Source organism: Ascaphus truei, chromosome 8 (assembly GCF_040206685.1).
Source record: "Ascaphus truei isolate aAscTru1 chromosome 8, aAscTru1.hap1, whole genome shotgun sequence".
Taxonomy (NCBI): domain Eukaryota; kingdom Metazoa; phylum Chordata; class Amphibia; order Anura; family Ascaphidae; genus Ascaphus; species Ascaphus truei.
The window spans coordinates 64,963,075-64,983,939 of NC_134490.1; the positions used below are offsets into that span (position 1 = coordinate 64,963,075).

The window sequence follows — 20,865 nt, forward strand, 5'->3', positions numbered from 1 at the left end:
CAGTGTAGAGTTGTGCTGGTTGATTCCTAATGAGCGCACAAGCTGCTTGATATTGGGGTTCATTTAAAGCGCGCAGCATGGAGTCCCAGCAGACCTGAAAGCACATCATCTTGTATGTTTTTGGCAGGAACAAATCGAGCAACCTCATTTCTACATCATATAATTATTTATTTTTAAATGTGTCAGTGAAAATGGCTTTTTATACAGCACAATTGTTTACATACTTGCCCAATACTTGCTTTATTCACAGTTCATATCCTGATTAGTCTGCACTTCATAATGATACAGGATGCTTATGAACTGTACAGCCCCCTTTCTTTCTCTCAGAGGAAATATCTTAAATTAGCTCCATCCCACCCAAATGGCAAGAACACCGCTTGCTCTAGCAATGATGCCCTTTTTTGTTGCATGGCACACAGAGACAGATCTTGTGTGCTATACCTCCCTAATTGCCTTCTATCCCACCACTATGACACACTAACCCACAGTCATAACCAACATGCCTACTGTGTTTTGTGGTAGGTTGTTAAAGCATAGAGGTTAGTGGCTGCAAAGTTTTCTATGGGTATCCATTTGGGAAGAGCAGAGAAAGTTGCCCGTCTTGCACATCATTGCCTGATTGCAGACATCCTGTGCAGAAAGGAGTTGGGAGCGCAGAATCCCACATACAGTTGTGTGCTGGTCTTTTTTCTATCCCACACAGGCTGTCTATGCTGGATCTGATTGTAGCCATGGCTCCGTATGCCGATGAACCTTCAATGACCAAGATTTACCACACTATTCTGCCGTACCTGGAGGTGGGTTGAGAAGTTGAATGAAGTCCAGCTAAGTGACGCGTGGTGTTCACTGAAATAAATGGGCCCTTCTCCTTTCTCTGGCAGAATAAAAATCACAGTTTGCAGAAGAAAGCGTACAGAGTGCTGGAAGAAATCTGCGGAGGAGAAAGGCCACTGTGTAAAGATTTTGTGACGAAGAACCTGGAGGATCTGAAGAAGACTCTGCTGGGTTCCCTGAAGACTGCTTCATCGCCGGCTAAGAGGGTGAGGTGTTGTCACCTAGATATACCTCATTGTTAGTAGTCATACATACCCTGCCATACCTCAGAATATCACAGTTCCCTTTGGATTCAATGGTAGCGATGGCTCAGAATTTCCCCCGACTTCCCACCAGGGGCAGTGGAGCTGGCTACATCTGTATGTATTTTTCATATAGTGCTGACATAAAGTGACATACAGCACAGGGATAAAAGCTCAGTACAGTAGTGTTTGCAGCGTCGTGCTATTCCATAAGACCCCTCCCGGTGCCAGAAAACTCCTTACTGCTTGTTGACCTAAATGGCCACAAGGGCGGTGCTTCTCAACTCTGGTGCTGCGGCTTCCAGGGAAAGGCTGCTCAGCTGATGTGTCCTGTGCTGTCTGGGAATGAAAAGTCTGTGATCCACCTCTACTCGCTCTCCTCTCTCAGCCCCGGCACAGAGGAGAGAGAAACGGTGGATCGCAGGTTCCCTGCCGTCAGTGGAGTATGTGATAGAGGTGATGCGTGTGCTATGCGGGGGCGCGGGTGGTAAATGTAGAGTGTTATGAATAATGGTGAGTGTGAAGTGTGACGGGGGGTACATGTGAAGTGTGTTGAGAATAAGGGTGAGTGGTGGTTTTGTGCATGTGAGGAGGGTGAGTGTGGTGTGGGGTAGCGGGAAGGGTTGCGCGATCTGGTTAACAGGGGTACCCCGAGACTTTCCAAATCCTCCAGCTGTGCCCGTGCTAAAAAAAAAAAAAAAACCAGTTGGGAACCCACAGCACTAAAGTGTCTTATGGAATAGCAACACCTTGTAAATAGGGCTGTAACATAGGCTGCAAATGTTAGCTTTGGTATGTAGATCTGGTAAAAGAATAAACACATTCATTTCATATTTCTAATTGGGCGTAAGAGTTGGCTAGTGGTGACTCCCATCTTTGACTTGGTAAAACCTAGTTTGAGACACTGCCAGCTCCTTATGACCATGGGAAATGAATGATTTGGCTGCATCCAATAAAGTCACTTTTGGTTCGCATAAAATGTCTGTTACGTGGTAAAGATCTCAGAATAGCGCACTCGCGCTGCTCTGCGCACAGATCTCAGAATAGCGCACTCGCGCTGCTCTGCGCACAGATCTCAGAATAGCGCACTCGCGCTGCTCTGCGCACAGATCTCAGAATAGCGCACTCGCGCTGCTCTGCGCACAGATCTCAGAATAGCGCACCCACGCTGCTCTGCGCACAGATCTCAGAATAGCGCACCCACGCTGCTCTGCGCACAGATCTCAGAATAGCGCACCCACGCTGCTCTGCGCACAGATCTCAGAATAGCGCACCCACGCTGCTCTGCGCACAGATCTCAGAATAGCGCACCCACGCTGCTCTGCGCACAGATCTCAGAATAGCGCACCCACGCTGCTCTGCGCACAGATCTCAGAATAGCGCACCCACGCTGCTCTGCGCACAGATCTCAGAATAGCGCACCCGCGCTGCTCTGCGCACAGATCTCAGAATAGCGCACCCACGCTGCTCTGCGCACAGATCTCAGAATAGCGCACTCGCGCTGCTCTGCGCACAGATCTCAGAATAGCGCAGCCACGCTGCTCTGCGCACAGATCTCTGCTTCTCAAGTAAAAGCCTATATGTCACTGTTCTGAGTACCTTCTTATTGTTGTGTGTTTGTCACTTGTGGCTGCACTATTCTGGTTGTGGATCGCTGACAGTTATCCTTGCAATTGCTGACACTTTAGCATCCTTCTTGTGTACTCTCCTATGCTATCAATTGCATCTAAATTCAATGTAGGGGTTGCTGTATTTGTGAAGTTAATTTCCGGCCCCTAGAGTCCATGCCCTAGGTACATAACATGCCATACAGCTACATCTAGCACATTGGTGGACCACATTATGCAGCAGGTCTTGACAGTCTAACTTTGTTCTTGGTTTTTCTTCACCAGCCGCGTTTGAAGTGCCTGAACCACATTGTGAAGCTGCTCACAGCTGACCATGAAGAATTCATAACCTCCCTTATTCCCGAGGTGAGGCCCCGCATCACTGTGCTGTACTGGTATAAACATGCCTTAACACGGTCCACCTCCTACTCCACTGGGTAGGCTTCACTGGAGAAGAGGCCAACAGGCACACGTTTAATTTCCCCCCTCGTCCTAGAATCTTTATTTATATGGGGAACATGAGCATTTGAGGGATAAATATTTGATAAGAACTGTAGCAATAGATTTATCAGGATGGCGCTAAGACTTCTAGCAATGAGATATATGATTTCGTCGTGTGTTCAATCCCTTTTGCAGCCAGACAGTCTGACGTGTTGTTGCTATCTTGAAAATCGAGGTAGTTTCCCCTCTGAGCAGTTGCAGTTAGACGGGGTGTTGGCAACGCCAGTCCTCAAGGGCCAATAACAGGTCAGGTTTTCAGGATATATCAAAGACTGAGCCACTGATTGAGCCACCTTTGCTGAATCAAGGATATCCTGAAAACCTGACCTGTTGGTGGCCCTTGAGGACTTGCCCACCTGAGTTAGATAACATTTTCAGAGGGAATTAAATGTCCGTCCTATTTTCCAGCTGAATTTCCCTTCACAGCTAGAAACTTGCAATTGATTGAACATGCTTCTTACGAGCTTTCATAATAAATGCATTTTAATATCCTAATATATCCTATTTCCTTATTTCCATTTCCCTGCTAAATGGTTTCTGTGTAGTTTTATTTTTCAGCTTTAGATTGTAGACAAGATTACATTTGTCTTCTGTAGATCCATCTTTTCATTATCTGCTGTTTTGAATAACTCCATGTTCAGTTTCTAAATGAATTCACTAAGCAGCTGTAACAATAATTGCACGCTAATTTCCATTCACTGCAATTACTGTTAACTTCCTGGAGATTTATGTAGATTAGCAAATGACCTCTAAGCGTTTGCAAGCCTTGTTAAAGACGTCCTGGCAAACAAACACAGCCAAGCAGTTGCATTGTATGTTGTATCTATGACGTTGTATATATATTACATTGTATATTACATCATGTGGGTTTTTCAAAGCGTTGGGATGAATGTTTGACTTGTATTTTGTCAGGTGATGATTTGCACAAAGGAAGTGTCCGTGGGAGCGCGGAAGAACGCATATACACTGCTGGCAGACATAGGACACGCTTTCCTGCGCTTCAGCCAAGATCAGAAAGGTGACACATTAGCCCCTTGTATCTGAACCATGTCGGTCACCTGTTATCCTCCTTTCTATTCAATCACACTGTAAAAATGTTTGTTGCTAATACATACATCTGTATCTGAATATGCGTGTGTGTATTTGACACAGGGTGAGGTTCTCTCACACACACACACACACACACACACACACACACTCACTCACTCTCACGCATGTTGTATCTATGAAAAACAAGACATTTGCTAGTAATTGCTGGGATACGTGGAAGCGGTCAGCAGATGGAAGTAGAGAATAACATAGGAGCTTGTCAGCGCTCGTATCCAGTTTAAGATTTTTTCAAAAGCCATACGTTGCTGAATTACTGACCTTGTGCTTTTCCTGTTTACGGCTAGTCATGCTGGTGAGATAACATTCGCATAATTTAGTAGCCCGAGCTGTATATATAATCATGCATAGGAAACATTTTGGGTGCATACTTTGTATCATCAGTTTGCCAATGTTTGTGTTTAACAATAGAAGGCTGCTTTATATTTACTGAACGATCCATTTCCCGAGAGGAGAAAGCCCCGGCTTGCAGTAAATATGGAGCCTGACCTCTCACATTCACCTGTTCCGTTGCATTGACAGAAGCTATGGAGAGTTACCTGGCTGTCGTCTACGCTGGGCTCACTGGCTCCGTCACCATGATCAGCTGCACTGTTCTGACTCTTACCAGGCTCCTGTTTGAATTCAAAGGTAAGAAAAGCAATATTGCAATCTTGGTGTGAAAAATAAATGACCTTGGTAATGCTGAGGCTGATGTAATGTGATGGATGGTGCATATTTTTAAAATTAAAACTATACTTTTAAAAATAAGACTGTGATGCTGATTTTAAAATCTAATATATTAACATGTCAACTTTACGTATGAACTTAATGGGAATCAACATCTATCGTCTCCCCCCTCTTAGTTGTTTGATATGTTTTATGCTGTTGGGTTAGAGCAGGGGTGCCCAACTCCAGTCCTCAAGACCTCCCACCCCCCACAGGTCAGGTTTTCAGGATATCCCTGCTTCAGCACATATGGCTCAATCAGAGGCTCAGAGCCACCTGTGCTGAAGCTGGGATATTCTGAAAACCTGACCTGTTGGACGGGCTTGAGGCCTGGAGTTGAGCACGAGTGCTGTCATGTTTCGTACAATTTGTAGACCCAGATATTGTAGTCTCCCAGCAGATAGAGCTGGGTATATTCTGACCCCTGTGCTTCCCTTCCATTGCAGGCTTCTAGCGTTTGCTAAGCAATGTTAATTCTGGGTTTTCCACATGACAGACACGGACAAATGTTTTGAGAACCTGCATAACTTAGCCTGTCTGATTATCCCTCCTACAGTAGTGGACCAATCTCTGCATCACCCTAAAGCCATAAAACTGTCCGTGTATACTGGTAAACCTATTTGGATAGAATTAATCCACGTTCACACTGCAAATCTAGGTTTTTAAAGCCACATGTAACTGACCTAAAAATGTCTTGTACTGAATCCCTTGTTTTATTCTAACAGATCAGATGGGCGTTGAGGTCATTGAGCAGCTGCTAGAGAACGTGTGCCTTTTGCTGAGCTCCAAAACGCGGGAGGTGGTGAAAGCAGCGCTAGGCTTCATTAAAGTCATCATCTTTGTTATGGACATGAAAGTTCTCTCTAAGCACCTGCAGCTGATGGTAAGATATTACGTCACAAGTGTATATAACCAAGTAGCTACATTTTAGCACAAAATTGGTAAAAGATTGTTTTTCCTAATTAAATGTCCATAGAGGAAAGAATATCATTTAAAACATTTGTTACCCCCGCGTCAGTCCTGGCATTCTGGTCAGCGTTGGTAAACATGCCACGGTCATGTTATGCTTGCAGTGTTTGCAAACCACAGTGATGGTTCTGAGAGTGGCGGCTGTGTTTATGGTTTTAATGCAGGTCTATGCTTTATTATTTGGTGTGCTCTTGTAATTTGCGTACAATGCTTGAATGATTCGCCTGCCACGGCATCCACGTGTGGTCCGTATTATTTGTTTGTAGAATGTGATTTTGATGTCGGATAACCTCCTTGCCAACCTTGTCCACCTATTCTCCTGTCTGCTGTAAAACCTCAAACCCTGCTTGATCCTTTGCTTTTATGTTTAGAATTTAGCTTGGTCTATCCCCAAGCATGTTTGAATTCCCTGGCTCTATCCCTCCAGTACGTCCTATAAATCATCTCTGCTTCACACCACTTCCTCGACCACACATTGTCTCTGGTGTGACAGTCCTGCCTTCCTCTCTCCTATAAACTGGCAATATCTCTGAGTTTTCCCTAACTCTCTAAGCTCGTGCACTATCCTAGCCAGGTCATTAGTTCCTAGGTGGACAATGACATGTACCTCTTCCTCTTGTCTTGATCCCTTACAATTCCTAGAATGCACCTCATATCCCTCTGAGCTGCAGCTCCAGATAGGCACTGTACGTCCATATTCCCTTCACTACCCGCTCCCAAATCTATACCTCTTACAATGGAAACCCCTAAGAGGAGTTGCCTCCTTCTCTGGGATCTTATTTTCCTCACAGTTCCCTTCCTATTAATGCGAGAACCACCACCTCCACAGTAGTGTGTGGCTTTGTGGGGCAGTTCTGCGCTGCGAGTGCAGCATAGGAGTTGTCTGTTCAAATGTCATCAATGAAATGCAATAATGCAGAGGTGTGTGTGTGTGTGTGTGTGTGTGTGCGCGCTCGTCCAGAACGACAATACTGTGTTATTAGAGGAGGATCTGCAGCATATTTGAGTTGGTGTAGGGTGAAAGCACTAAACCCTGTTGGACCTTTTTCTATAATTCATAATGATTGCTTAAAAGTATAATAAGGCATGTTGAATATTTCCCTGAATCCTCTCTAAGCCTTTCATGTGTTTCTCTTTGTCTTCGTGTAGGTGGAAGCCATTGGAAACATTAACAAAGACATGAGGCGTCTCTTTCGCGTTAAGCTCCGAAACGTCTTTACAAAGTTCCTTCGAAAGTTCGGGTAGGAAATAGTCCCTCGCTCTGGGTGAAAAATACAAATCGTGGTTGACTTTGGCCAGGCACATGCGGACAGGATGCGTTGTATCAACTTCCCTCCTGGGAGGGTACTGTTAAATGCATCGGCCTCCTATCACAAGTCTGATAATGTTATATAATGTGCAAATAATCCTCAGGATAAATACAGGCTAATACATTAGGTATGGGGTTCTCCACTCCAGTCCTCATGGGATTTTGGTTTTGCTATGTACCTCTTTACAGCAGGGCTGACTCTTACCTTTATCTGTCCACGGTCTAGGTTTGAGCTAGTGAAGAGCATGCTTCCCGAGGAGTATCACAAGGTCCTGGTGAATATCCGTAAGGCAGAGGCGAGGAACAAGAAACAGAAATCCCTGAAACAGGCTGCATCGGAGGGAGAAGCGGACGATGAGCTGGAAACGGCAAAGCTCAAGGGAGAGGGGTAAGGACCTCTCTGCCGTCCCTCAAAATTGTTGACAATTGATGTCCTATTGGGGGAGGGGTTCAATTTGTTGACTGCTCTTCTTAATAAATAAGCTGTACTTCCAAAACTAAGGTGCTCCGTAAGACTGCTATAAATTATCTAGTTGGTAAAAGTATCTAACATCCTCTCTAGTTAAGTGATTGTGCTTAACCACGTGCAGTACAACTAATGTGCATCATGTATAATCCCCTAATAGGTGTGTGTGTTTGTGTGTGTTTGTGTGTGTTTGTTACAGCACAATGAATAAATTTTCTTTGGTGGTCTTCCTTGTAGTGCGTGTCCATGCAAAGGAGGCTGCAGTTAATTTTTATGGCGCTAATATATCGGACGACCTTTTTGAGTTAAATTCTGTTGATCCATTCAGTAGAAAGCCAGGCAACCTTTTGCATTGACTTTCAGACCGTTCTTCCGCTCCTGCGTTGATTCCTCCTCCATGTTTCTGTTTGTAGCATAGACGATATCTTGGCAGACACCGATGAGGAAGAGGAAGTTGATGAGAAGAAGCCAACGAAACAGCAGAAGAAACAGACCAGGCAGAAGAGTCGAGCCTGGCTAAAGGAAGGCGAAGGAGATGAACCCCTGAACTTCCTCGATCCAAATGTAGCTCAACGAGTCCTCGGTGAGAAATTGTAACCTCTAAGTGACATTGACGCCGAGATGAGATGAGACACCAGCACGATCACAGCATCCAGTGACTGTTGAGAAATATGTCGCAACTTAAGAAGTTGGGGTTATTGTGCTAGTTGAATAATAATGTTCTGCATAGATAATTATTGGAATATTTTAATGGGCATGGTTCCCCCCCCTATATAATCCAGATAATTGATCCCTTATAAAACAGATGCATTTAACTAAAAAGTGAAGTTGTAAGCTTCTAAATAACACTTGTAAGAAGAGTACAATGTTAAATACTTAAATTAAACCGGCTATTTAGCTACTTGCCAGAGCTTGGCCCTGCAATTGAGTCACGGTACTATCCAGCTTTCAGCTGCAAAACGAGGTTGGAAATGGTTGCATGAACATTGTACATTTGTTTGTCCCACAGCTACAAAACCAGACCTAAACAAGAACACAAAGCTAAAGCACGACTTCAAGACCACGTCAGACGGTCGCCTTATTATCCGGGATGGCGATGCGGAGGATGAGAAGTCAAAAGGTGTGTGCAGCGTGTGCGGTGCTACTTTCTGTTAAATTGCTTGTTTCTCCAGAATCCCTGGATGCAGTGGGAGCACTGTATGCTAGGAGATAATGGGGAAAGACAGGGGTTGCAGACCTGTGTGAGACTTGTGAATGTGCCCACACGTGGTATTTTAATTTACTGTATGCTATACTGTGGAGGGTTTTTGTCACTTTTTTTTACCCAACATCACTTGTGTTGTTTGAGCCACTTCAAGCTTCACATTGCAGAGCCAGTAACCAGCCTCACACTGATGAGTTCCAAAAGCTGGAAATAGCTGTCTGTGAGTAGGGTTACTGGCTATGCACTTTCTTAACCCAGGCTGTGCTAAAATGCTGTTTAATACGGCAGGCATAAACTTTTACAGATCCATGTTAAAATGGACAAGAAGCAGAAAGTCACCCTGTGCTCATTTGCATATCATTACACACAATCCCTTGCTGCAGTGGAAGCACTGTACAATAGGAGATAATGGGGAAAAGCAGATTTGCAGACCTGTCTTAAGACATGTGAATGTGTTCCCAAGTGATATTTGTATTTGCTGTTTCACCAAGAATGTACATATATCCCACCCTTATAATCCCATGCACCAAAGGAATTGTACATCACAGGATCAGGATCCAAGAATACCTTTGCGGTTATATAACCTGCGATAGTGCAGATTGTGGCACCAAGCAATGAATGACCCCTATTGTCTCCAGAAAACTTTGCTTCATTTTTTTCCTCCTGCCTTATTAGTATTGTGATATTTTAGTGGTCAACACACTCACGTAATGTCAGTAACATTTTGGTACTAAAAATGCAGACATTTACTTTCAGTTTTTACCTATTTTGTTTTTAGCATTAAGTCATTAATGTGAAAGGTTTTGTGACCCTGAAAGTGTAAAAAAATTAGTGGCATGTTTCAGCCGAAGAGAAGAGCTACAGATGATAGAAGCCTGTTTTAGAGGAGTGTATCCGATAATAATACTCCTGTCCCAGGCTGTCTAATAATGTTTGCTGTGCTGACTAATGAAAGGGAAACAAGATGCATCTTTACATGAAACCGCTGTTCATCTGGATGCAGCCGTTGTGATGCAGCCTTTCTGCAATAAATGACCATGTTGAAATAAAGTCGGGGCGTATACTGCTATTTGGACCTGAAACTCCACAGTGAAGGATGATTCGTTGCGTTAAGTACGGTCTGTAAATGTGGAGAAGCACAATTAGTGAGTGCCTCAGCTCTCTATATTTTGATGTGCTCTTGTATCCGTATATTAGGGAGAGGGGAACTTCGCCACACCAGCCTAGATAAATAAACTAGGTGTAATCTAGCAGGGAAGGGGTGCTACAGGGGAGTCAAAGATAATTGAACACAAAAAGGTAGCTAGAGAGAAAAGGGATTCCTCTAATTGGTGTGGTACAATAAGCGGAATCCCCTTTCTCTGTTGTATCCGTACACAGTAATCTGTTGTAACAAATACTCTATTGTGATGGGACCTGAGGCTGCGGGTTGGGCGTAGTTCGAAGACCAGTGTTGGATAGTCTGCTTCTGCATTGGAAGTCTCCGCACTCGCTTTCTGTGCATGGCTTTCCAATTACTGTCAGAATAAATGGTGGAAAGGTCATTTCATCACAAGAGTTGGGGGCATACTTGCTGTGATGACATTTCCTTGTTTGCTTTATTTAGCAGGAGTAGATGAAGAAATGGCAGATCTCATGCAGGAAGTTGGAATTCGGACTGTAAGTTGGGCTTTCTTTTCGGTTTTGGTGGATGGAATAGTTGCATGACATCCTGTAAAGTTTCCTCGCTTGTTTCAGCCTTGGTCACTGCACACGGTTATGGATCTGTTTGCAATATCCTGCCTTTTTATCACGTTAAAAATACCCTTAAAAAAGCATCAGTAGGAAACCTATGGCACAATGTAACATATTGCAAACGTTCTGACTGCAGGTCCTATTCTACATGTATAGCTATGCCACAGTTGGTGCGATGGACAATAAGTCCCATATCTATTTCTACATGTTAATACTACTGTGTTAATGGTGCATTACTTGACCATTTTGTTACCTTGTTTTTATAGAACAAATATCCTTTGTTGCTTTAAATTTGGCTATACCGCTATGTTTCCCCCCCCCCCCCCCCCCCACTTTTTTTATTTTTTTTTAAGAACTAAGTTTGATGCAGGGGTCTCCGGCGCTGAACCAGTTGATTTTAGTTCCAGGGACCCCCTTTTTCGAGAGATCTCAGGAAAGGGTGCACGTACACGCCCTAGCTGGGCAGAAAAAATGCCTGCATAAAGGTCCTGGGAGCCAAAGGAAGCCGTGACGTGATCCCGTGCGGGGCTTCCTGTTGAACGCGTACAGCGGGACCTTTAAACAGGACTGAGATACCGGCATCATCTTCTTTTGGGACTATCTTAGCGATTATAGGGTCCCCGGAGCAGAAATCAACGTGGTTCAGCTCCTGAGACCCCCTGCTTCAAACCGATTGTAGGGGGGTCCTTTTTGTTGAAGGCAAAGCTCCTTTAAGTATTTGCGTCCTTTGTAGCACAAATGTTAACACAATTGCTTGGTGTTAGACTGTTTAAATGTGGAACAGCTAAGCTTCAAGGGGTTAAGAGTAATGGCAAGCTTGTTACAGTATTTAACCCATGCCCAGTTTAGGTAAAATATAGTGATTTGAAGTCGGGGCCAGTTTACCCATTACACCAACTGGGTGCCTGCCCAGGGCGGCAAAATATTGGGCCTGCAGATTTCTAACTGCAGGGAGATTTCCCAGAGCAGAAAGAGAGAGCTGGGCAGTTTCCTCCATCCTTACCAGCATTACCCAGCAGCAGCCAATCAGGAGGTTGTGTAAGGAGTCTTGGGGCGGGGCGAAGCAGAGGAGAAAAAAGTGTGTGTGTGTGTGTGTGTGTGTGTGTGTGTGTGTCTGTGTGTTTACACGGCAGAGAGGGAGGAGTGTGTATGAACGTATGAAACAATCTATTGGGTATAATAACATATACATTTTTCAGTTAAGATAGAAAAAAAAATCTGAAAGTAAATTCGGTGGGTGGGGCGCAAGCTGAAGGTTTGCTTTGGGCGCCAAATACTCCTGCACCGGCCCTGTTTGAAGTGAGTGATTATGAACCTTTGTGGGAATTTGGTGCTTAAGCATTATGCATCCTGTATTTTGTAGACCTTTTTGATGGGCTCACAGCTTTTTCTCTTGTGAAGATTGAGATAATGTGTGTGGCTCAGGCTATATGAAGACAGACTATCATCACCACCATTTTGGCGCAGTGGTCATTTTTGAGTGTTTGAATGTATGTATATTTCTGTATGATTTGTGACTGTTTGATCCTGCAGAGTATCGCTCTTGGCTGTAACTCGCCCTTGTATAATTGCTACAAGTCATGAAAGAAATTGAAATTGCATTCGTAAGAGGTTTTTCCTTCCTTTGACATTTCTGCTGACCTTAGGTTCTGTTATCTGACAGATACAGTACACACAGAGGGCTAAACAGGGTTACTCCTTAAACTCAGAGGTTAAGGGGCCCACATTATGGTGATATATAGGATAAGAATATAGCATGTGAAGCATATTTATGCATCAATAAGTATTTTTGTATAAGTCTTCATATTGTTTTTTTATCTCTAAGCCAGCCCCCTTAAGGGGCGTATTACTCATTTTGAAATGTATAAAAATGTGATACCAAGCAATATGTTTTCAGAGGCATGAGCTCATTTTTGAATTCTCTCTCACTTGTACCTTGGTGCAGATAAACTCACATTGATACTTTGAACCCTTGACTCATTGATTTTATTTCTACGCTGTCACACTGTCCACAGAAAAAAGCTCAGAAGAAGCGATTTCGAGAAGATGACGATGACGAGGCTGTAGAGAGGACTTCAAATTATAAAGGTGATTTTAAGTCATGTGCCAACTGGTCTTCCATTTTACATGATAATTTGGGTATGCCGATGCAGTGGGCTCAGTAAGTAAAGAAAACACAGACCGTGCGCAGCAGGGGGAGTCTGCTTCAAATCCCGGTGTTGGCCCCTAGTGACCTTGGGCAAGGCAAGGTCACTTTATCTCCATGTGTCTCAGGCACCAAACATAGATTGTAAGCTCTACGGGGCAGGGACTCATGCCTACAAAAGGCTATCTTTGTCAACATTGTCAACACAGTCATTGTTTTTTCATGTATAACAATTACATTATATAGCATCAACCCAATTTTTTTGGACCCACTCATTATTAGTTTAACTGAGCGCCATTTTGATCTGTTCATCAACTGCCCAACCCAAAATATTTACAGTAATCTGCTAGGACAGGGCATTGACAAATCCATTAATTCTGCCTCCAAAAATGTGCACCTGGCACCTACTGTTTATTTAAAAAACCAGGAAGTAATACATTGGGAGTTACCTCTCGTTTTCAAGTATGTCCTGGGCACAGAGTTGGGATGACAATACATAGTTACATTAAATGAACAGGGTTATACATTATATACAAGACATTGCATGCACAGTTAAAGATGATATATTTTATAGGCGTATGTAACAGTTACAGATCAGATTAAAATGAGAGACAGCTTTAGTTTTGAAAGAACTTAGACTGGTGGTGGCTGTGAGAGTCTCCGGCAGATTGTTCCAGTTTTGGGGTGCACAGTAAGAGAAGGAGGAATGGCCGGATACTTTGTTTGGCCTTGGGACCCTGTACAGTCTTTTGGAGTCAGATCTCAGATGAGAAGTGCTGCATGTGGTAGGGGTGAGGAGCTTGTTCAGATAGCTGGGTAGCTTGCCCAGAAAGTATTTGAAGGCAAGACAGGAAAGATGAACTTTGCGCCTAGACTCAAGTGATGGCCAATCTAGTTCTTTTAGCATTTTGCAGTGATGTGTGTTGTAGTTGCATTGAAGGACAAAACGGTATATTGAATTGTAGAGGGTGTCAAGTTTGCCAAGGTGGGTTTGGGGTGCTGAGCCATATACTATGTCCCCATAGTCGATAATTGGCATTAGCATCTGCTGTGCGATACGCTTTCTGACCAGCAGATTTAGGGAGGATTTGTTGCTATATAGTACACCTAGTTTGGCATAGGTTTTAAATGTCAGGGTATCAATGTGCAACCCAAATGTTAAATGGGAGTCAAACCATATGCCCAAGTATTTAAAACTAGTGACAGCTAGGATGGTATTAGAGTTGGTTCTGATCTGGAGCTCAGTCATTGGAAGCTTTAAAAATGTAGCCTTGGTCCCAAATACCATTGTTACAGTCTTGTCATTGTTTGAAAACAGTTTGTTTTGGGAAATCCAATTTTCAAATCTCAAAAAGTCAGATTGAAAGTATGTGACCAAGGTCGGAGAGGCTGGGGCTGTGTGCATATTAGATTGTGTCATCTGCATACATGTGTATTGAAGCTCCCTTACAAGCTGTATGATGATCATTTATGAACACTGAGAAGTGTAGGGGCCCCAGGACAGATCCTTGCGGGACACCAGAGGTGATATCCAAGGGGTGAGAGTTAGTGCCCGAGATACACGTTGGGATCTACCTGATAGGTAGGACTGAAACCAGTTTAACGCATGCTTCTCTATTCCAGAGCTCTGGAGTTTGTTAAGCAGGATAGCATGATCAACCGTGTCAAAAGCCTTTGCAAAATCTAGGAATACTGCACCAGTGAGTTGTCCCCGTTCCATTCCACACTGGATTTCATTGAAAACTTTTAGCAGGGTAGTTACGTTTGAGTGTTTGGGGTGAAAGCCAGATTGGAATTGGCTAGGGAAATTTGTCTTGGTATAGTAATCACTTAATTGGGAGAGAACACATTTTCCATGACTTTGGATAGTATTGGGAGAAGAGAGATTGGCCTGTAGTTTGAGACAGTGTTTTTGTCTCCACTTTTGAAGATTGGGACAACTCTGGCAGTTTTCCAGGTCTTAGGGATATGGCCTGCAGACAGAATAGAGTTGACTATGGAAGCAATTGGTTTGGCAATGGCTGGGGCACCAAGTCTTAGGAACTTAGATTGCAGTAAGTCAGGTCCACATTGGCTGCTTAGTTTTAATTTGAGGAGTGCTTGTGTAATCTCCTCTTAGGATACTGGGACAAATTGAATATTGTGAGCAGTGTTGGGAGAGGGTGGGGCTATAGGGGTACTCACAGAATGAGATTCATGTTTGTGGTTTGGGTTGCATTTTGCTAATAAGTTAATGGCACAGCCCACAAAGTATTCATTGAATGCATTTGCAATGTCAGTGGGATTTGTCAGAGTAACACCTCCTTAATGATATGACTTGGTTGTTCATGGCTAGAAGGCTGGAATATATTGTTGACTTTCATGAAGTTAGCTGGATTTGATGTATTCTGGTGAAGATTGTCAGTGTAGTATTGGGCTTTTGTGTGTCTTGTTTGACTTGTGCACAAGGCATCCCTAAGATGGTAGGTCAGCCAGAAACTGTTGTGCGTTAAAGTTTCTAGATGTTCTAGTGAGGAGAACTTTAGTGCTTGATTGGGGTGGTTTAATTTTCCTTATACAGTACACTATTGCATGGTCACTGAAAATGTTAGGAAGGATGCCAGAGGATTGGATTCTGCTGGGATTTGAGGAGAGAATCCAGTCTAGCAAGGAATGGTTGTGAGATTTAAGGTTTGTCCGTCTGGGTTGGGAAATGAGTTGCGTTAGGTTAAGTGACTTGAGTTGTATCTGGATTTTGTTATTTTTAGGGTCGAGCCAATTGTAGTTGAAATCCCCAAGAAATAGCAGCTCGCTCTTCTCATTCAGAGAGGAAACGGAGCCAAGAAACTGGGTGAAAAACAGCGAATTCTTAAGCCATGGGTGGCCAACTCCTGTCCTCAAGGGCCACCAACAGGTCAGGTTTTCAGGATATCCCTGCTTCAGCACAGGTGGCTCAATCTGTGGCACAGTGTTTGACTGAGCCACTGATTGAGCCACCTGTGCTGAAGCAGGGATATCCTGAAAACCTGACTTGTTGGTGGCCCTTGAGGACTGGTGTTGGCCACCTGTCTTAAGCAAAAGCCGAATAGAACATTGTAATTCAGAGTGACGCACGCGGTAGCTACATTCAGACACAAAGTGCCGCTTGGGTAATTATGTTGGAGAACACAGAGTGGAAGCTGTTAGGACAAGTTTGTTATTTTTTCCCGATTTTTTTTTTTTTTTTTAACGTTCTGTTTTGCAGTATAACCCCATTAATAATCGTCATTTGTGTGCTAATAATATTATGCTCAGGAGCGAATGACTGTAATGATGAGTATTTGCTGGCATTTTATGTGCTTTATTTGTCATGCTTCGTGCTTTTCTCACAGATATTCAGCATCTGGCCGTTTCAGAGAAACCCAATTAGGAGCAAAACTACAAATCCTACAAGTGGTTTCACTCTCTAATGTGTTTGCTTTGTTCTTAGTCAGTGGTTAAACTCGCTCTGTTGCAATAATCTCCTGTAATTGGGGTTTTGTTTTTGCTCATGTATTATACAGCTGGAGGCTCCGGAATTCACCGGCCAATCTTCAAAAAACCGGGAACGAATTATAAATCCAAGGTACAGTGGAGAATTAATCGTGTGTGTGTGTATATATTCCCAGCGAGGACTGAAACAATACTTTAATCACATTACATTGATTTGGATGATATCTGAAAGTGCCTGTCTCACTTGTGTGTTACTTACGGTGCACTTTGGCAAGTGTAGATTTGTATTAATCTTGTGTATATACATGTAATGCAATTTGGAATAGCACAGAGGGTTATTCCATTCATTACTTAATGATGAATGCCAAAGTGCAAAATAATGCATCTGGGTCGCAAAAATCCAAAGGCAGAATGAGTGGCACGATAATGTCAACTGCTACAGACGAAAGGGACCTGGGAGTCGTCATTTCAGCCGACGTAAGACATGAAAAACGCCCCCGTTGTCGCCACTAAATATCTCACATGAAATCCGTATTGATGTAGCGCTAATAATGGAATACTGCGGGGGCATCACTGCTCACATGCTGTATACAGGACACAGAAGGCTCGGTCACACAGGTATGTCCTCGGGTCACAAGTTCACTTTGGAGCAAACCAATTATTACATTACTGTTTAAGGCCTCGTCCATGGTAAGCGCTTGCTCGCTGAAGCGTGCTGACGCTCGCTCATGCTTGGCACTGAGCCCCTACAGCTGCAATTAGAGCGGCTTTAGTGGGGGCTCGCCTACGCTTCCGCAAGCGCGCGGAAGTGTAGGTGTTAGTAGACTTTAAAATTCACGCGCTTGCCAGAGCGCAGGGCCGGTCACGTGAGCGGTTCGCCCAACGAGGGCGAACCAGCTCCGTGACGTCACTGGCCCACCACATGACGGCGCGCAGGGCAAGCAACCGCAAGGCCAGGGAAAGCACCCGCTTTCCCTGAGCCTCAGCACGCCTCAGCACGCCAGCGGGGAGCCTGGCCGAGACCTAAGACATAACCTTTGACAGTGATGCCAAATAAAACCATGATAGTACAAAACTAAAAGTAGGTGAGCAATGTGGAGAGACAGTAGGATGTTGGGTTGTATAGAGAGAGGTATTCGCAGCAGAAAGAGAGGGGCGGTCATCCCACTTTAGATCATTGGTGAGACCTCACCTGGAGTCCATATCTCAGGAAGGACATTAATACACTGAGTGTGCAAAATATGGGCTACTAAAATGGTGCGTGATCTGCAGCGGAAGACTGGTTGGGAGAGACTAAAGGACCTTAATATGCACAGCTTAGAGCAGGGGCGCCCAACCCCAGTCCTGACTAACCCCACAACCCCTCTCTTCTCTCTCCCCTCCCCACCAAACAGGTCTTCAGGTTTTCAGGATATCCCGGCTTCAGCACAGGTGGCAAAGTAAAAGACTAACTCTGAGCCACCTGTGCTGAAGCAGGGAATGATTGAGCCATCTGTACTGAAACAGGGATATCCTGAAAACCTAACCTGTTGAGGGGGGGCGGCGGGTGGGGGGGGGGGTGATCCGGTGGGGGTAGGGGCTTGACTGGAGTTGAGTAGCACCCCTGGCTTAGAGGATTGGGGAATATGATGGAAACTTTGAAATGTATGAAGGGATTCAGCAAAGTATAAGATCGAAACATATTTCAAAGAAAGTGATGCACTAGAACACAGGATCATTCTCTGTAGCTGGAAGGTGGCAGCTAGGGGGAAATGGGAGGCGGTACTTCACGGAAAGGGTGGTGGATTAGTGGAATAGTCTCCCAGCAGAGGTGGTAGGGGGCTAACATAGTAAATGAATTCAAACATGCTCGAGATAGACCAGGCTAAATCCTAAGTACAAAAGTAAGCTAATGATCAAATAGGACCTGTTTTACATCAGGAAAATGGCAAGTGCCAAGTGGTTCTTATTTACTGTCCCATTCTCTGTTTCTATGAATGCTGAAGCACTGGCGGACAGGTTACGCAGGATAAGAAGGCTCCATATACATTTTTATTTTCCGATCAAAATGTCTGTTCTCCTTGCAGAAGGGAAAAGGTGACGTAAAACAGAAGGGCAAACATGATCCGTATGCGTACATCCCCCTAAACAAAGCCAACCTCAACCGAAGGTATGAATACCCATTACTCTTGTGGGAAGTGGGGGGGGGGGGGGCGGGCCGTGTTACACTTGAGTTTGTATAATCAGCAGTAACTTTTTCTCTATTGCAGTAATGTTTTTAACTTTATTTCTCATCAAATTTATGTTCATGTTGATTTGGGATCTTTCTGTAAAAGCTTGTTTTACTATATTTGATACATTACTTGGAGAGGCTAAAGGGGGGAGCGAGGCCCTGGTACCCACACCACCACGTGGGCATTAGCACATGGGAAGGTTTTTTGCCCGCTTAAAACCGCAGACCAAGCAATATCCTACGTGATAAAGCAGTAATAATAGTTCCAGCACTCACTCACTGACTGGTAGAGTAGGTAAGAGTAGGTAATTGCCAAATCAAAAAAAGATATTTAATGTCAACACAAGTCAAATCCACGGAGCCATGTGACCAACACAAAAGCGTCTAAAATACATACTGCAAAAAAACATAGTATGCAAAAAACAGAATATCACACAATGGAAGGTGGGGGTGGGGTGGAGGGAGAAACAAGGGGGGGGGGGGGCAAAAAATGGGGATAAGCAGGGGAGGGCAACGTTTCGGGGACAAACCCCTTCCTCAGGCCCGTTCCCTCAGGACCCCAAAAGGGGACACAGAGGTACTTCCCTTCCCCAAAGCCCCAACACAATGAAACAGCAACCCTAGCAGATTAAGCACACAAAGCACCTCTATGTAATCAATCTAAGAGTATGCGAGGGTGACTGCAGCAGGGGAGGAGAAGTGCTTGTGATTACGCTCGATGTCTTATACCCTGTGGTCGGATTTAACACCAGTTATATTCTCTCTATTTTTCTTTGTCATTCATACTCTTAGATTGATTACTTAGAGGTGCTTTGTGTGCTTAATCTGCTAGGGTTGCTGTTTCATTGTGTTGGGGCATTGGGGAAGGGAAGTACCTCTGTGTCGCCTTTTGGGGTCCTGAGGGAATGGCCCTGAGGAAGGGGTTTGTGCCCGAAACGTTGCCCCCCTGCTTATCTCCATTTTTTGCCTCCCCTCCCCTTGTTTCTCCCCCCACCCCACCCCCACCTCCCATTGTGTGATATTCGGTTTTTCGCATACTATGTTTTTTTCCAGTATGTATTTTAGACGCTTTTGTGTTGGTCAGATCGCTCTGTGGATTTGACTTGTGTTGACATTAAATATCTTTTTTTGATTTGGCAATTACCTACTCTTACCTACTCTACCAGTCAGTGAGTGAGTGCTGGAACTATTATTACTGCTTTGTAATTATTTAGGAGGAATTGGGTCCTTCTTTTTGTTCCTTTATTTGCACCCTGCGTGAGATTATCTTGTTTTCTGAGTGCTGTCTATCACTTGTTTTTTCTGAATATCCTACGTGATGTTTCTTTTTTCTCTTTTTTGCATCTGTAGGAAAAAAGCCAAGCTGCAGGGTCAGTTCAAAGGCATGGTGAAAGCTGCGCAGAGAGGGGCGCAGGCCGGGCGCAAAAAGAGGAAAGAGAGACGGGCTTGAATTTGCCTAATCTTCTCGGCGCTCTTAGGACTGTGTGTGAATTCAAACTCTAATAAAGAAACCTCGCTCTTTTATGTCTTGCCCTGCTACGTGGTGTTACTGACGGACGCGGAGAAGCATGGAGCGCCAGACTGTACCTTCACTTTAATGCTGTTGGTGTAAGGCTTCCCATACTGATGCTAAACCTTGATTGGCTTCAGTTTAAGGGAGGGAGTGAAAGATTAAGTGCAAGGGAAATTGAATGTCCCTTTTTTTCCATTATTGCAAAAGAATTACCTTTACGACCAATTTAGGAGAGGATCTAGTGACTTGTATACTGTACCTCCAAGTACATTAGTAACCTGTATTCCACATGCTTAGACACCTGGGCAATGTTCCACCTTAAATATGTAGATTGTGTTGAGATTAACATATTTCCCAGGTATCTCGTGTTCCCATGCGGAGTGTAGCTTCGTTGATTTGGTGATATGTCAATGACCTTCTCCAAAATTGGTTGGTCCCCTCTCTCTCGTAAATGTCATTTGGGGAGTTTTCCTCGTGCATTTCGCATGGAATTGCATAATACAGAATGAAATCATGTCAAAAACTGCTGTTTTGGACAATGCAATAAAGGTTTAATTATTGAGGCGAGATGCAAATCCGTGCGATTAAATGTCCATTAAAAATGACTGCTCCTTCCTGAAGTGAAGGCTATGATATCTCGCTCTTTTGATATATAATGAATGTCAATATGAAGATGCATTCTGTTTTCGGCCTTTTTTTTATAGTTAATCGGCACAGTTTTTCGGTCAAATGAGAGTTAACTAAATAACCAACGCGAGGGTGTGGTGCGGGTTTCTGCATTTCCGATCTGGTCACAAATGACATTCTGAGTCCCTATTGAGGCTGTAATCTTATGGGACTCTCTAAATTGCATAAAAACTTGT

The 20,865-nt window shown here is 44.0% G+C and overlaps 1 protein-coding gene across 2 annotated transcripts in view; it reads left to right on the forward strand.

Annotated features, from left to right (window-relative positions):
• Positions 1–20,567, forward strand: part of RRP12 (ribosomal RNA processing 12 homolog) — a 46,904-nt gene extending 26,337 nt beyond the window's left edge. The window contains exons 20-34 of one of the 2 annotated variants that reach the window (XM_075612389.1): positions 704–797; positions 882–1,040; positions 2,969–3,049; positions 4,097–4,202; positions 4,814–4,921; positions 5,725–5,882; positions 7,118–7,209; positions 7,504–7,665; positions 8,157–8,326; positions 8,753–8,863; positions 10,554–10,606; positions 12,697–12,769; positions 16,349–16,410; positions 18,344–18,426; positions 19,840–20,567. In XM_075612389.1, the coding sequence (XP_075468504.1) occupies positions 704–797; positions 882–1,040; positions 2,969–3,049; positions 4,097–4,202; positions 4,814–4,921; positions 5,725–5,882; positions 7,118–7,209; positions 7,504–7,665; positions 8,157–8,326; positions 8,753–8,863; positions 10,554–10,606; positions 12,697–12,769; positions 16,349–16,410; positions 18,344–18,426; positions 19,840–19,939 (1,612 nt within the window). In that variant the 3' untranslated portion in view covers positions 19,940–20,567. The remainder of the gene's footprint in view (positions 1–703; positions 798–881; positions 1,041–2,968; positions 3,050–4,096; positions 4,203–4,813; positions 4,922–5,724; positions 5,883–7,117; positions 7,210–7,503; positions 7,666–8,156; positions 8,327–8,752; positions 8,864–10,553; positions 10,607–12,696; positions 12,770–16,348; positions 16,411–18,343; positions 18,427–19,839) is intronic. The other variant, XM_075612390.1, reaches the window with a different exon arrangement.
• The last annotated feature ends 298 nt before the right edge of the window (positions 20,568–20,865 follow it).